General features: G+C 35.2%; 1 protein-coding gene across 1 annotated transcript in view; it reads right to left on the bottom strand.

Annotated features, from left to right (window-relative positions):
• The window catches only part of DOCK2 (dedicator of cytokinesis 2), a gene marked incomplete at its 5' end in the record, with an annotated part of 189,235 nt that overhangs the window by 164,108 nt on the left and 9,441 nt on the right, over positions 1-15,686 (bottom strand). The window contains 12 exons of the mRNA XM_084295002.1: positions 552-676; positions 1,546-1,671; positions 2,062-2,138; positions 3,144-3,219; positions 3,824-3,959; positions 4,429-4,510; positions 5,966-6,120; positions 8,390-8,525; positions 10,569-10,717; positions 11,768-11,864; positions 12,017-12,072; positions 13,406-13,446. Of these exons, the coding sequence (XP_084151128.1) occupies positions 552-676; positions 1,546-1,671; positions 2,062-2,138; positions 3,144-3,219; positions 3,824-3,959; positions 4,429-4,510; positions 5,966-6,120; positions 8,390-8,525; positions 10,569-10,717; positions 11,768-11,864; positions 12,017-12,072; positions 13,406-13,446 (1,256 nt within the window). The remainder of the gene's footprint in view (positions 1-551; positions 677-1,545; positions 1,672-2,061; positions 2,139-3,143; positions 3,220-3,823; positions 3,960-4,428; positions 4,511-5,965; positions 6,121-8,389; positions 8,526-10,568; positions 10,718-11,767; positions 11,865-12,016; positions 12,073-13,405; positions 13,447-15,686) is intronic.

Below are 15,686 nucleotides of genomic sequence, written 5' to 3'. Positions count from 1 at the left end.
ATTTGTTGTATAAGTGCAGTGTCCACACTCCACTGTTTTCACTAATAATGTAGTTATTTGCCATGTACTTTATTCACAGAACAGACAGTCCTTCTGGCACAAATCAGAGGCTCACATAAGTGAAAGAAATAGAATGTAAATGCACATTTAAATGCACAAATGTGTTCCTCCAGGAATTCTCCACCTCCCCCTCCGTTCTCTCCCTCCCCCCCCTCCCCCCCCCAAAAAAAAATGGGGGGGGGGGATGATAAACAATGTAATAATTGTCAGGAACAGCATTTAATCTTTGTTCCTTAGTCACAGCTAAAATGGGTCAGTGTCATTTCTCTTTTCCAGTAGTTTTACAGTTGTATGCAAGACCTGTGCAAGAATTGAATAGATTTGTCACAGTAAACATAAAATTCATCTGTCAAAAGATGACATAAGTGAGAGAACTGATGTTTTCTATTGTGTTATTTTATAAGAATTTTAAATAAGTTTAAGGGTTACTTCTGTAACATACTTCATTTTTGTATTTCTGTCTTTCTGTTATGAAGTGAAAAAAAACTTACTGGCAGAGTTTTTCCTTCTTCATCACAAACACACATTATTACTTCCACATTTCTTTGAGTTGTTTTATTGTATTTGTCAAAGTCTCCATACAGTAGTGTAATATAAATGTCATTTCTTATATCTCCTAAAAAAGAAATGAAAAGGTTAAAAATGAATGAAAATGCTGTGAGAACAAAGGGTCGGATTACCTTCACAAGAGTTTTTCTACAGTGGAACACGTTAACATAGAAAACGTCTCATTTTCCATCTGAACTTAAAATTTTCAGCTTTTTTATTGTTAGCGAAGATCTCAGTGAGCCGTGTGAAACGAACCAAACAAGGTTCCTGAAAGTGCCTTCAACCGATTCTCATCCTGCACTGACACCTGCTGGTGAGGTGACAGCAGGATGCCATTACTGAATTTTGTCCACATTAAGAGCTGCCTTTCTAGAAGGAACTATTTTAATTGTCTTCTGTGAACAAAATTACAGTTCTCCTGTGAATTAAGCTTAAAAGTAGTGAGATTTGAATTGATTTTTATTTTTTTTAAAGAAGAATTGTTGACAGTGAGTGAATTTAGTTGGCAAATACATAATCATAAATCCAAAATCAAGAGAGGGTAAAAACATTTATGTATTTACTATTTATTATTATAATTAAAGGACAATGATAAGTTACAATAAAAATAAGGTTAAGTTAAACTTTTAGTAAGCAACTTAAAATTTTTAGTAAGCATTTCCTTAGCAAGGAAAGAAGCTATGTATCAGGACCTCAGATTATCCCTCACTGTCTTGATTTTATTTTTTCTGTTTTAGTACTATGTAATACTTTCTAGGGACTTCACTATTTTATATAAACCTGTAATTTTGGAACAGAGTTTAACAATGAAGAGTAAATTCTAGATTCTCTGAGTTACTCCTTACTGAAATCAGTAATTAAGGTCATAGCTGATGCTCATTAACCCAGGAATGACCACAAAAATCAGCTGCTGATAGAGAACAAAGCACCTCCTACCTGGCATGATTATTTCAGGAAATCCTAGTTTTCTAGCAACAACTGTTGTTCTGTCTACAAGGTGTGGATAGTCCTTCCTAGTTTGAATCACATCTCCAACAAGCATTTTGACAGTTACCCAGAGACCTATTAAAAGGAGGAGGAAAGAAAAAATAAAAGAAAAAAATCACACTTTTTCTAAAGAGAGGAAAGAAAAAAACACACAACAAAAACACACCTCTCTCCTTGGATGGTGTTCTCATTTCCTGACCAAAATAATTACAAGAGTTCATTTCTCCCACTTGCTTTAGTTGGAAATAAATGCTTAACATCCAATACTTTTAAATACTAATTTAAATAGCCTCCTACATTCTGCAACTAAGTCATGATTCTTCGCTTCCAGCTTCAAAGTTGTACACATGTCCATGGTGGTGTTACAGGTATAACATAAAAGTGTTTCTCTAAAATGTAAACAATATGAAATGAAACTCCACTGAAATTCCTTGTTATCTGATTTTAGAAAATAATGTACTTCACCTTGTCCACCACTGTCTCCTTTTGATGCTGTGATTTTGCTTAGGAGACTGTGTAAAAAGTCATTCTCTGCCACTACCCTGCAGGAGAAAAAACAATGACTACTAGGAATTAAGCACTAACTATTTCAAATACCATTCAGAACATAGATAACAAACAGCCTCAGTTCTCTTTGCCATACTTGGACTTATTATAATAAATTGTGTAATTTCATCATCTCTTGCTCTGATTTGCAGACTTTTTGTGCTAAACCCATGTGTAGACTGAAGTGAAGAAAAAGATTAATTCAACAACTTAAGGAACTGTGCTCTGTAACAGACTGACCACAATACATAAGCCTGTCATTTTGCACAACCTGAAAGCATTCACCAACATGCCTGTGCAGTCCAGGTTTTCCTGATGAACAGCCTGACTAATGAACTTGAATTTCAGCTCCTCTTGAAATTATGACCAAATTCTCAAATAACAGACAAGTTGGATAAAATTGTAAATAAGTAAAATAGGCCAAAGTCTGATACATTGGTTTATTTCCAGAATTATATTAATTCTCCATACTACATAATGGTAGTGCTATGTAGAATGCACAAATATATTTCCAGTGAACATTGACATTTGACTTTTGAGTGTTGCATTTTTAGGCAGCTGGTCTGGTTGCCTAAAACCTCTAAAAATTACTTTCAAGATAGTTAACGTGTGACAATTCAACTACTTTCAAACCTAAACCCAGTTCTTACTCAGATTTTTCTCAAGTTCAAAGTAAATTCAAGCACATCAATTACTAGTCATTCATGGCTGTAAAACTTATTGCATTAAAGGTATGATGATTTAACTAGCTTTTTCTTAAATAGGACATGGGACCAGATGACAGAAAGAGAATATTTCTAGACGTATACATTTATGTATACGTCTGTAACCTCTATCAAGTCTTAAATGCCTTTTAAAGTGATAATTAAATAATTAACACTACCACAAAGTAAAAGGATAAAAAGGAAAAAGTATTTTTTCTTGAATTATTTCATGGGTCATTTTGCCACCCAGCAGATGTAGAAACGTGTACAGAAATAGGATACTTATGATTGTCTTACGGATGGAAGGGTATGAAGTGCTGCTTTTCTTCATCACTTTCAGCTTTTCCTTTTATGATATCAGTAATATCCATAACTACAAAAATAAAAGAAAATTATCAAAACATAAAATGGCATTAATACTACTAAATGGCATTAATACTATCCATTAATACTGTGTATTATATATTCTTGTTCCTCGAGGTAAATATAGATTCTCATTAGCAGGCGGCGTAGCCCAGTAGGAGTAAATATGTGGATGAGAACTTTCAGTGCAAAGAGCGCACTACAGACGTGAGGCTATGTGAGGAGCGAATGGCTTCAGACTAGTTTTGATCTGATCTTGCAAATAACGTGAGTGCACTGGTGGTCTTCCTGGCACATAATCAGTGTTTTTATTTCATCCACAGTGAATTTTGTTATTAATACTGTGGTACTGTGTTTTGGTTTGCACTTTGTAGCAGTAAGCATGAATAATTAGGAAATGGAATTCAAAAGCACATTTCTGACATAACTAAAATGCTAATCTAGGTGCAGTCTTTATGGACTTCAAATGTTAAGTACAAAAGTACTATCAACTATCAAGATAGTTGATATGTCTATTTTAGATTCTGGCATGTCTTCGTAGAGATTTTATTGTCCAAGGTTGGCAATTATCACTTAACACCTGCTTCAGATAGAGTACAGGAGACATCAGTTACCTGCCACTCCAAAAGGCCGCCTTAGTCCTTGTGTGTATTTCTTTGAGTTACTGTCTTTGAGATCCATCCTTCCAACTCGGACTATTTGACAAACTAAATAAATTTTGTCTCTGCTAAGGTCTTTATTTCCAAGATCCTAAAAGAAAAAGAAAAAAGATAGTTAAAGTATTATTTGGGGAAGAACTTGGTCATGAAATTTAAGGAGGCTCTCCAGTAAGAAAATAAGCCTCAACAACCAGTGAAAAACTAGTGAAAGGGAAAAAAAAAAAAAAAAAAAAAGTCAACAGAAAATAAGAAATAGTGTAAGACTTTCAAATTTGAGGAAAACATAAGCTAAGATAAAAAGAAGAAAGTAGCAATCAATAGCTACAACAGATAAAATATCAAAGTCATCATTAAACTGATGAAGCAGACATTAGAAAAAAGGTGCAAATTGATTTGAAGAAAGGACATCAAAAGCACTGCCCTAAAGCATCCAGTGACTGATCATCTTGCTGATCACAAGATGACTACTTCTGCCTTCCTCATTCTCAGAAATTCTGATAGCGGCCACAGAAAGGAGAGAATCTGATTTGAAAGATACAGGGAAAACTGAAAACACTTACTGTGAACACTACTTTCAGATTATTGAGCATATCAATTTCCTTTGGAAAGCCTTTACTCCCCCATCTCACCAAGTAGTTCTCACTGTTTTGAAGATAAATTTCTTATTACCATGTGATTTAATAATTCTTCTGTTTCACAGTATATCAAGAAAACATAGAAAACAGGTTGCAAAACAGAAGACAGTCTGTGACTGAAGCTAATACCAGACTAAAAGACAAGCGCTATACAACACACCATCAGTAAACGCTGAAAAGTAACTTACACATTAGACAGAATGGCAGTTTTTTGGAGAAAACATTGTTATCATAATAATCTCACAGGAATCGTCAGCAGAACCTTATTCCACCTGTGAGTTTAGAAGTTCCTCACATTTTCTCTCTCCCTCCCCCTCACTTTGCAGCACTTCATTCCAGATCCCACAACACCCACAATACCCATCAAGAAAGTCATGTAGTCGATCCACTACAAGTGGATCCTGCAAGTCATTCTTCCAGGCACCCAATTTTACCAGATGGCAAGAATAAAAATAATGTTAATTACATCTGTACGTATTGCCTGGTAAAACAAATCAAGACTTCAGATTCAGGCCTGGAGCTGACCAAAGATAGATGCAATCTAATACTACTTTTTCCTTATGCAACTAAGAATGATCATACATGGAGCGATTAGAGCACTTGCAAAGTACAGAGAAGATCTTGACTATCTATCCTTGATAATCAGACCATGACTGGACAAGGCTTTGAACTATCTGATTTAACTAAGCCAGCTCTGCTTTGATAGGCAGGTTTGACTATGCAACTTCCAGAGTTCAGTATAATTCATTCTACTTCATAAAGCTGTATAATAGGGAAGACAATGCTTAATTTCCAGTTTTGTATTCTGGCACTCCAGTATCCTCTTCATCTAAAATAAAGTAATAAATGAGCAGTCAAATCATATGAGAGGTATGTTTCCACAAAAGAAGGATCTCCATCAATTTCTGAAGACAATCTCAAGGTTACCTTTGGATAAGCAACAAGAACAGTTACCTCTAGAATTTGCATGTTTCTCTCTTCCTTTTCGTCCTTTTAAAACCCATTTTAACAACTGCCTCAGACTCTACCTAATATGACTGAGTTGATTGGCTGGATTGACAGTCTTATGAACATCAATATATGATGTCTCAGTTACTACCACATGAAGTTTCTTTCTCCTGAAGTCTGTAAAAGCTCTAAAGTTAAAGACAACTATATCGTCTTTATTTAAAACACAAATCCCTCCAACAGTACTGTCATCTCTAACTTTGAAGTGGTCTTGAGATTCTCCAAAACTCTCAAATGCTCACTCTAGAAGTTATCTGTCAAAATATTCAGGATCCATTATCCAAGAATGCTTTAATAGCCAGCAATTAAATCTATCCACACTTTCCTTTTTTTTGGTTGTCTTCCATTTATTTATATATTCTCTGCATTACTAGCATGTTGGCAACTACTGTACTTCATTATGGCCAGCTCCTCTCATTAGATTTTTTTCTCTTAAATAAATAAATAAACTTACCTTATAATTGTTAATTTCTGTGGATCATATAGTGACATAAAGAGTTCTGCATCCTCTCCAATTCGGCAAACAAAATTGCGCACAAAGACATATAGGCTATGGGTGGGGGATGAAGACATTCGGGAGTATGATGCATAATCTGGTTGATCCTTTGACTATTCAGAAGAAGGAAAATCATAAGCTACATCCAGGAATTAAAGTGGTAGGATAACAGAAGCAATTTCAATTGTTATTACATATTGTAGTTGATCTTGAAAAATCAGTACATTCTGCTCACTTAAAGAACCATCAAACAGCAAGATTTGTGTTTTTTTGTTGTTGTTGTTTGTTGTTTTTTTTTTTTTTTAAAAGGCTTGCTTTCTACCAAAAGCTTTTACCCTGTATGTTACTCAGAGAGAGATTGTCTAGCAATACGAAAATGACCAGAAAGTAAGTTTCTGATGCTTCCTGATATGTCTCCAGTGTATCGACATCCTTTTCTATGATGAAGCAAGAAAGCTCGCAGGTTAGTTAGAAGATGCAGAAGTGACATAGGTATGGAAGATCCCTTGCCAGACCCTTCAATGTATGTAAGAAGATGAAAAACTCAGACTGGATTCTTCCAAACACTGTACCTGGCCTCGGGAGCTACCTCACTGTGCAAATAATGAAAAAGCTGATGACAGAGGTGCCTTAAATCCAGCTTTTGCAGGACTTAGGGGACTTATTCAGTATGATCAGTAAGAATTTCCTTTCCATGTGATTCTAAACATATTATCCTTTCCCGATTGGCGTCTCCTTTCAGAAATGGAACAGGGTTTACTTTATTTAACAAATATTTTCAAGGAACACAATAGTTATGCTGTTTCTCTTCCCTTCACCTCCAGAAATCTTCTTGTCTTTAATATCTTATACTTAATTTCACTGGGGAGATAAAAGCCAGGTTAATATCCCCTCCACACATTGAATCAATGTATTCAAAACCTTAACTACCAAGAAAATTGAACTGCTTTCAGTGGAACTGTTCTGACATCCTTTATTAAAATTTTGATAAAGAACCATGCCTAGAAGATTTCAGAATATTTTTCCAGTGGTGTAAGAACTTAAAGCCCTTTAGAAAAAGAGATTAACTTGACTTCCATACTCCAGGCCAGTTCTTTAGCCACAGGACAATTATAATGAAGGGTGAGACATAACTGTCACTTTTAAAGAGCAGAAGAAAAAATGTCAAGCTGCCACGATAGAGCCGAACCTACAAATCTGCAGCATATAATTTTTCGAACACAGTAGCATATAGGGGGAAGCCTACTATCTGCATTGTAATGAGGTTTCACCATGCCAGCAACATAAATAAGAAAAATACAACTTTCTGAAGACAAATAACAAAAAAATGGTATGCTGGGGAAAGGACACAGCTGAGCAGAATCACCATCTCAAAAATAGACACCCAAATTCTACCCACATCTTATTTTAAACACCTAGAAACAGCCACTTAACAGATGATGTCCTAAAGTTCTTCTTATCCATTGTTTTGCTGTGTTTTTAAAACAAGCCAATGTAGTCTGTTGCAGACAAACAAGTTTTAGTTTCCTTGTGTTGTCAGTTAATTACATGCTGATGTCTGGGAAGCAAGATTTATTTAGTGACACTGATGAGAACAACTCAAAAGGTGTTTTCCAGCAGTTTGACATGGGCATTATTGATGTGTCATGATGGCAATTTTTTTTTTTTTTTTTTTTTTTTTTTGCCAGATATTGTACTTGCTTTATCACTATTTTCTCATGAATGAAGAAAAGGACTAAAGTATCTTCTAAGTCTCTGAACAGACTTAATATGAAGAGATCAAGGAAGTACGAAGTACAGTCACTTGTTTAGTATTTTAGAAGATTAAATGTATATGCCCTCATTAGCTTTGGTTAGATGTGGTTAACTACTGGTACTGGTCCACAAGATTATTCTGAGTTCACCAAACTCCTTGTTAGCAAGCTTAAATTCTTTAACTCCTTCAGACCAACTAATAAGCAGCAATTTACAGCAAACAACCAGCATTTTCACAAGATTCTTTTAAAAAGAACTTAGATTAGTGAGAAGGTACAACCTAAACTCCAAGTATGTAACTACTCAATACACAAAGCAGCCTACTGAGTAAGCCCACAGATGGATTTAGGAGACCTTTTTGCATTTAGAAAGCAAAGAATGTGTTTAGAACCAGCTTTATGGACAGGCTTTCAGCCCAGCCCACAGACTGAATCCAGTGCACAAATACAACTCAGTTTGAGGCTTCTCCATATTTATAAAACATGAATGCGAATCTACTCTAAGGTAAGTTAGAGGCAAGCATTTCTAGCAATTTTAAGGTAGAAGTTTGCACCCTTCAAGCCTTGCACTGAATTTTCATTTTGATTTTTAGTAAAGAAAGCTTTAAGTTTTGCCCATTATTCCTACCATTTCCTCTTTAATTCGCTCAGTGATTTTATTAGTTGCTTCTTCATGTGCATGAAATAGGCTGATGACACTGGTTTTATCTGGATCCAAGATATTTCCATCTTCATCTCTAACTATTAGATCTAGCTCAAGTATCCTGCAAAAACAGACAGATCAATATGGCATTTTCATCAATCATTTCCTTCTATAAAAATAAAGCATGGAAATGCAATGCACAAGGATTTACAACAAATTTTAAAGCAGTAAAATAAGTTTAAATAAATATAACAATATTTTACTGAACAAAGAAAATAAGCAAAAACTACCATTTCCTTTTCAAGCTGTTGTCCAATATTTATTCTTTTTGGGAACTGATGGTAATGTCAAAGCATTTAAATGCTTAGCATTTAAAATAGATTCACTATGTTCAATGAGTTCAAGCAGTCTTAATCTTTTTTTTGTTTGTTTTTAATGCATAATTTTGTAATCAATATGCACAGGTTTTTCCTGTTACCTTCTGCTTTTTTGTTGCTCTTTTTCTCATGTTGCCCTGTTGCTTGACTAACAACTACACTCTCTTCTCCTCTGCTCTTATACAAGTCATGCCTTTTTCTTTTCCTTTGCTTCATATTTTTTCAGTGTTCGTAACTTTCAAGTCCAACCTCCCTACGTCCTACGTGTTCTTACCGATGGTGCTATGGTGTCACCTCAGTCGTCAGATATACTTTCTTGTCTATCCAGGATCTTACTCCTCCATCCCTCTCTAAAACTGGTCTACTTCATGTCAGACTGTACTTATCAGTTTCTAAAATGTATTGTCTACCATTATGTTGTTTGAAGAAGTCTGTAACACCTGATGACCCTCTTCATCTTGCATCATTTTCTTTCTGCCACCTCTCCTGACTTGGCGTTCAATCTCCTCTCCCACAATGACCACTCAATTTCCACTTTCATTCCCTTTATTCCTTCTCCAGAGTTCAGCAAGTTTCCTTCACATATCTCAACTTTTAACCCCACACTCTCAGCCACTTGCAAACACTATCCACTTTGCACTCTTGTTCTATCCAATCCCAAGCCATTTTAAACATCACCTTTACTCTTGCTCCTTTCAAGAAAGCAGCTTACTGCCTCCTCGTCTGATGGATAATAATAATAATAATAATAATAATAATAATAATAATAATAATAATAATAATGTTGATGTTTTCTTGGACAGAAATAAGATTCTTTGATTGGAACATTTCAAAGCAAAAATGTGTCCTGGACTGACCATTCAGCTCCACATAGCATAACAGGATATGTATATTCCCATAGGATGTTCTGTAAAAATACAATTTATCATAAATCTGTAGATCCAAACCTCAGTGAACAAGATAAGAATTTCATAACATCAGGTCATTGCTTGTGTCTAAGCCACAAGTAGCTAAATACTTTCAACTGCATATGGGCTGTCAGGCCACAATAACCACAGTCATTTGCAGTAGCATTTACAGTTTATGAACAGATTCTACTGCCTATGAAATGCCTATTATGAAGTGGTTTACTTTCTTCACCTTTTATCAGATGGTGGATGCTCAACCCCACATAACAAAATTTTTGCCAAAAATATGTTGTGCTACAATGACTTTCCTCAGCAAGTAACATACAAGGCATTTTGTCAAACACTATCCAATCTACAGTAGTTTCACTTCTATTACCAGAACCAGATTTCTGTCTGGAAATTCCCTAGCATATCTGGGGACAGTTGCCTTTAACAAAGGCTCTGTACACTTCAGACTTCTGCTATTTATGTACAACTAAGGTCTCTCGACACCACTGCTCAAGGTGTTGCATAACACTAGCAGAGGTAGGTTGTGTTTGTGAAGGGATAGATGAGTTTGGGGGCTTAGAATACACTGATGTTATATTGATATAAAGGCCAGTCATCTGACCTCAAATGCTTACAACTGACAAGTTCATGTTTCTATAATTAACAAATAAATTAATAGTAAAAAAATTAATAATAATGCATGTGGGATGAGGAGCCTCAACATATTATTACCTCAAGAGTAACAGAAGTTTGAAAAGAATGATTTACTAGGTCCACATCTCATATTAATGACCTACAAAACTGCAACCAGGAAAAGTTTATCATCATCATCTCTGTTCTAGCTGGGTACTTAATAAGACATAGTTTTCAGAAGCAATATAGCCCACTTACTTGTTACCGTAGTCAATTTTGGAAGTAACCTTCTGTTTGAGCTCTTTAAGCTCATCTTTTGGCAGAGTCCCGGAGAGAAGCTGTGACCTCCACTCCATTAAGTCATACATCATAGACTGCACCTGCTGGAACCGCTCTTTCTTATTTGTCTAGGACACAGAAGAAAACAATAATTTTCAAGGTTTGTAGAAAGCTGAAGTGACACATTAACCTTGATAATTCAAGGATGCATCATATTTAATACTAAATGATTGCAGGATCAAGAATTAAAATACCCAATTAATCCAAGTCCAGTTTTGCAACTTTACATCTGTTAAGTACTCCACAAATCCTATTAGACAATATGAAATTGTCTGAAGCCTGACTTCCTTCCTCCACAGTTTTTTAAGGACAGAACGTCCCATGGAATTTCTAGTATGTTGTATGAGGATAGACACATTATTTTGTTTTTATTTAACTGTTTGTGGACTGAAAGTCATTAACTAGGTCTCATCCAGGGACACCAGTAGAGAAGCAATTCATTTCTGTATAAGACACTGATAAGTGCATGCTGGAAACATTTGACTGTGATATTAATACATTTAAGACAGAAGTGAGAAAACACTTAGAAGTCGCTAAAGAAGTTCAATGTCATCCACTGAAACAAGAAGTGTTCTAGTTCCTGACTTTAACTAGAGGAAGACTGGGAAGTGACTGGCTTCAGAAAATGAATATATTAATGAAGGAAAACTACAAAGTAATCTATCTATATTTTTTTTTTTGTAAGAGCACTACAATGTGGGAATTACAATCACATACAAAAGACAGATGCAAAACTCTGCAAAAAAGATGCAAAAAAGACACATGCAAAAATCATTTTACTTTTTATTTTATGTATTAACCAAAGTGTTCACAAGAAAAAAAAATGGTTTTCTCCAAGCTGGAAAAAAATAGGTCTCTATCTCTTTAAGAAATGTAAAACTACGATATTGAAAGTGAAAGAGACTGAATTCTGGAAATTGATCATTGTTAATAGCTACATACTACCACTTGAGTTCTAGCACCCCAACATGTTGAAGATTTTTCAAATGCAACTTAGTTATGTTTAACACGCTTATCCTGAAACTTGTCAACTCCCCAGAGAACAACTATGAAAAAATCATCAGGTACATGATACTAAAGGTTGAAATTAAAAGCAGGAAGTTACACCAAAGTCATACCACATAGAGCTGTTTCCAGATACTTCCCCATTCCCAGAGTGTAGTGGTAACTTCTTGAACTAAAGGAATTTCAGCAGGTACTACATTTTCTGTGTGTCTATGAAAGGAAAGAAAATTTAGCACAATGAAAAAAAATAAATCATAGTTTAATAAGTTTATTAGAGTTGTGTTTAAGGCATATAAAGTATGTAAAGACTCATTATTTAGCAGACAAAATACTTAATGTAAAACAATAGTTAAACTCAGTACCTTTTCTTTTCAACATTAACTTCCTTGATGTGGATGAAAGATTTAGGAAATATTCCCTGTTGAGAGAGGGGAAAAATTACAATCCACTTTGTTATCATTCTCCAACATTTAACAAATGAGAGCTTTCCAAAACACACTTCTACCAACTGTTCTTCATAAAACCATGATCATTAGCATAACATGTAGTCTTCAAATTAACTGTTGTCTCTTTGGCTTTCTGCACACGTAGATGCCTGTCTGCTTGACAGACAAATATTAGCAGCATTGTCATATCCTTTTGTACAAAAATAGAATGCATAGGACTACATTTTCTCATTAAGGACATCTTCTGCCATCACCTCACTTCCCCATCTCCTGACATAATCTTCTACTCTCCTAGAAAACAGCACATACACTGTAAATATGGTTAAGAAACATTTTTGTCTATGATCAGCTTGATTATCAAAGGAGAGATGCTGATACAGGATCAGCACATCTAGTAAAAGAAATATTGATAGACTGCAGAAATTGCTCAGGGCAAATAGACAAATGCCCACTGGCAGGAAGGTTAGCTAACTCAGACTCAAAATTTACTTCCAAGCGTAATAGTCAAGATCATTCTGCACAGCACTAATATTATTCTAAGAAAAAATAACAGGCTTCATTTGCAATGCACAAATAGAGATATTTAATGAAGCCATAAACTCTCAAGCCCTCCTAGGCATGAATGGCACCAGCTCAATCGAGGTCATGGGCTCATTTTGTAATACCTAGGCCATGCAGTAAGATGATCAGCAATATGCAGCAGAAAAGTATTCTAAAAATTGATGTGCAATTGACCTGTGTAGAAAAAAGGTGACCAGACAAAATGATCTGATGATTCCTAGCTCTATGACAGTGAAAACATTTTATACAGCCTAAAGGAATGTTTGATCATCAATGCACACATGACAACCTTCATGTTAACTAGCAAATCTAGTCTTGGTAATTGAGCTAGGGATTTGTAAGATTTTTCTGTATGCAATAACTGACATGCATACATGGTACTTGACAAAGCCTGAGATTGCATGTAGCCTTTAATACCTTTAAGGGGGAGGTGGGAAGGGGTAATATGCAGAAATATTTTGCAGCAAATTAATTCCAGAGAGTTATTTCAACTGATACCTTGATAAGCTTGTTAACCTGAAAGCGCAGTAATTTTTTCATTACTTTCCTTCTCCCAGAGCTTACTTTTAATATTTATCAACATTATCCAGAACAAACACTGCTCTTTACATCTTGAAAAGAATGAAGATGGAAATTGCTGGCTTCAGTGATCAGAATAGAATAAGACATTCTAAAAAGAAGTCTCACTTCATCAACTGATTCTTTAAAAATAGCGTCATATAGGAGTGAATAGTGTGATCTTACCTCTGATCCTTTATGTCTCACTAGATAACCCTTGTACCAATCTAAAAGGAAGAAAGAGTGCACTCAGAAGCTTAGAATAAAAACATGTACTTCAAGAAACATACAAAGTTTTCATTGTTGTTTATTTGTTTTCATTTTGTTTTTCCTCCCCTCCATATAAGAACCATCTGGCACAGGATGTTTAAAAAAACAGTTATTTCAAAAAAAACGTAGATTAAAGCCAAGTGAGTAGCAGGAAATGGCACTACTTTTACATTGGCAAGTATGATTCTGTGATCTGTTTTCAAGTCTTGCACAGTAAGAACATATCTTATGCAGAATATAACACTCCCACACTTGCATATAAAAGATAGGATAAGCTGTTTCGTTACCTTTTATATACGTATCAACTAAGATCACTCACGATACTGCAAAGCCTGTGAAGCATTTCTGATTGCGTTCTAAGGGTAGTATTGAACTGAGGCAGTATACAGCTTAGACATACAGTTTCCCGGTGTTAGAAGAGAAACCTGTCACTCTGCCATGAGAAACTATAGCTTTTAGACCCTACTCAAGTAAGCAGCTTTAACTGTAAAGTTCAAGGCAGAAAGTCAAAAAATAAATGAAGGGCTATTGTAAGACTCCTGCTCCATTCATCAACTAGAAACCCCTTCTGAAAGAAACAGATGTTCAATACTGCAGCAGTACTAATTAGGACACAAATTCAGACTGTTCTATTCGTGCCCCAGTTAAATTGCAATAAAATTCTACAAAGAACACAAAATCATGTTCAACCTTACTAAATTAAAGCAGAAACCATGTCCGCTGTACACACATTCCATCATCATGAAACATTACCTGCACAGCAGCATTACTGGACTTTGCATTGGCTTCTAGTTCATTCCCAAGGAAGCATTTTATGACTTGAAGCTTACTTATTCTGACTGTAATTTCATGAAGAGACATACTTCTTCCCTACCACCTTTTTTTCCTCAAAATTTCAAACACAGCACTAGTATGTCAGCCATACAACTAAAGCATTAAAAAACTCAAATGTTAACAAGCAGAATTGTGAGAAAGGCAAAATTAAAAGAGTCAGGGAAATTATTGACCTAGAAGAAAGAAAGAATATTTTTTTTGTGTGTTTTCTTAACACAAGGATTTTTTTTCCCCAGTATCTTCTCAGCAAGAAAAGTTCCAAATCTTTTAAAGCTGAATGATTTTCACATAGCCTCCAATTTACAAAAAAAAATGTTTAAAACCCATTTCATCCTATGTGCTGTGACTACACACACAAGTTCTGCATGCATATTTTGCACATTTAAAACAAACAAAAATAGCACAAAATGTGCACAGAGAAGAAACTGTTACTCTTGGTTACCCTTCAGCTGCAGCTGACAGCATCTTTTTAAGGTATCTGATAGAAGATCTACTTCCTCATGTGCACAACATGAAAGATGGCACTTCTTCATTGACAAACATATTTCTTAAAAACAAGCTATGACATGGCGTTAGGGCAGAGGATTCAGAACAGATTTTTAGATAAAAAAATAACCCCATAAGATCACCACTTCAGTTGCCAGGCTATCCTCACAAACTTGACTATGAATTTAGCACGTTTCAGGTCAGAAACCTGACATGATTGTTGTTTCTGCCATTAACAGAGGCAATGCAAGTATAAGGAGGTTCTGGTTTGCAAGTATATTTTCTGCCTTCAGCAAAAAACCTAAAGAATTATGCAGACTTCTTTTCTTCTTCTTCCTTTAGGGGAGGACATGAATTGTTACTCATGGCTTTAAATATGCAATCCGTTGACTAGTAGTCTAATGACTTACATCCATTTTTTTCAGTGATGTTTATAGTGAATATAGTGATTAGTGAATTACTCTTAAGAATACACACACACACACACACAAAAAAAAGCTCTGAAACATTGGAAATGTGCTTTCTCAGATGCTCCTTTCTTAAAGATCTTGCCATTTCCAAACAGCTTAGAGACCTGTGCAGTGGAATAGACTGGGCACAGCTAGCCTCAGATTCTTAGCAGTCTTATGACCAAAGTGGCTTACAACTCTGAACTGTCTCTCAGAATGCACAATGCAGCAATTGCTCTCTAACATGCACTGCATTTAAGATGATACAGATAACAGACACTGGAAGTAGGATGAAGATAATTTATAGTTGTTTTGCAAAGTTTGAAGAACTTTTAAAATCTAATTTTTAATTTTTAACCTGGTCAACTATATCACCGCAGATTGTGAACAACAACAACAAAAAATCTATTACAGTGACTTTTGCAAAG

Source organism: Netta rufina (assembly GCF_964035555.1).
Source record: "Netta rufina genome assembly, chromosome: 14".
Lineage (NCBI taxonomy): Eukaryota > Metazoa > Chordata > Aves > Anseriformes > Anatidae > Netta > Netta rufina.
This window is presented reverse-complemented; position numbering and strand designations above follow the sequence as displayed.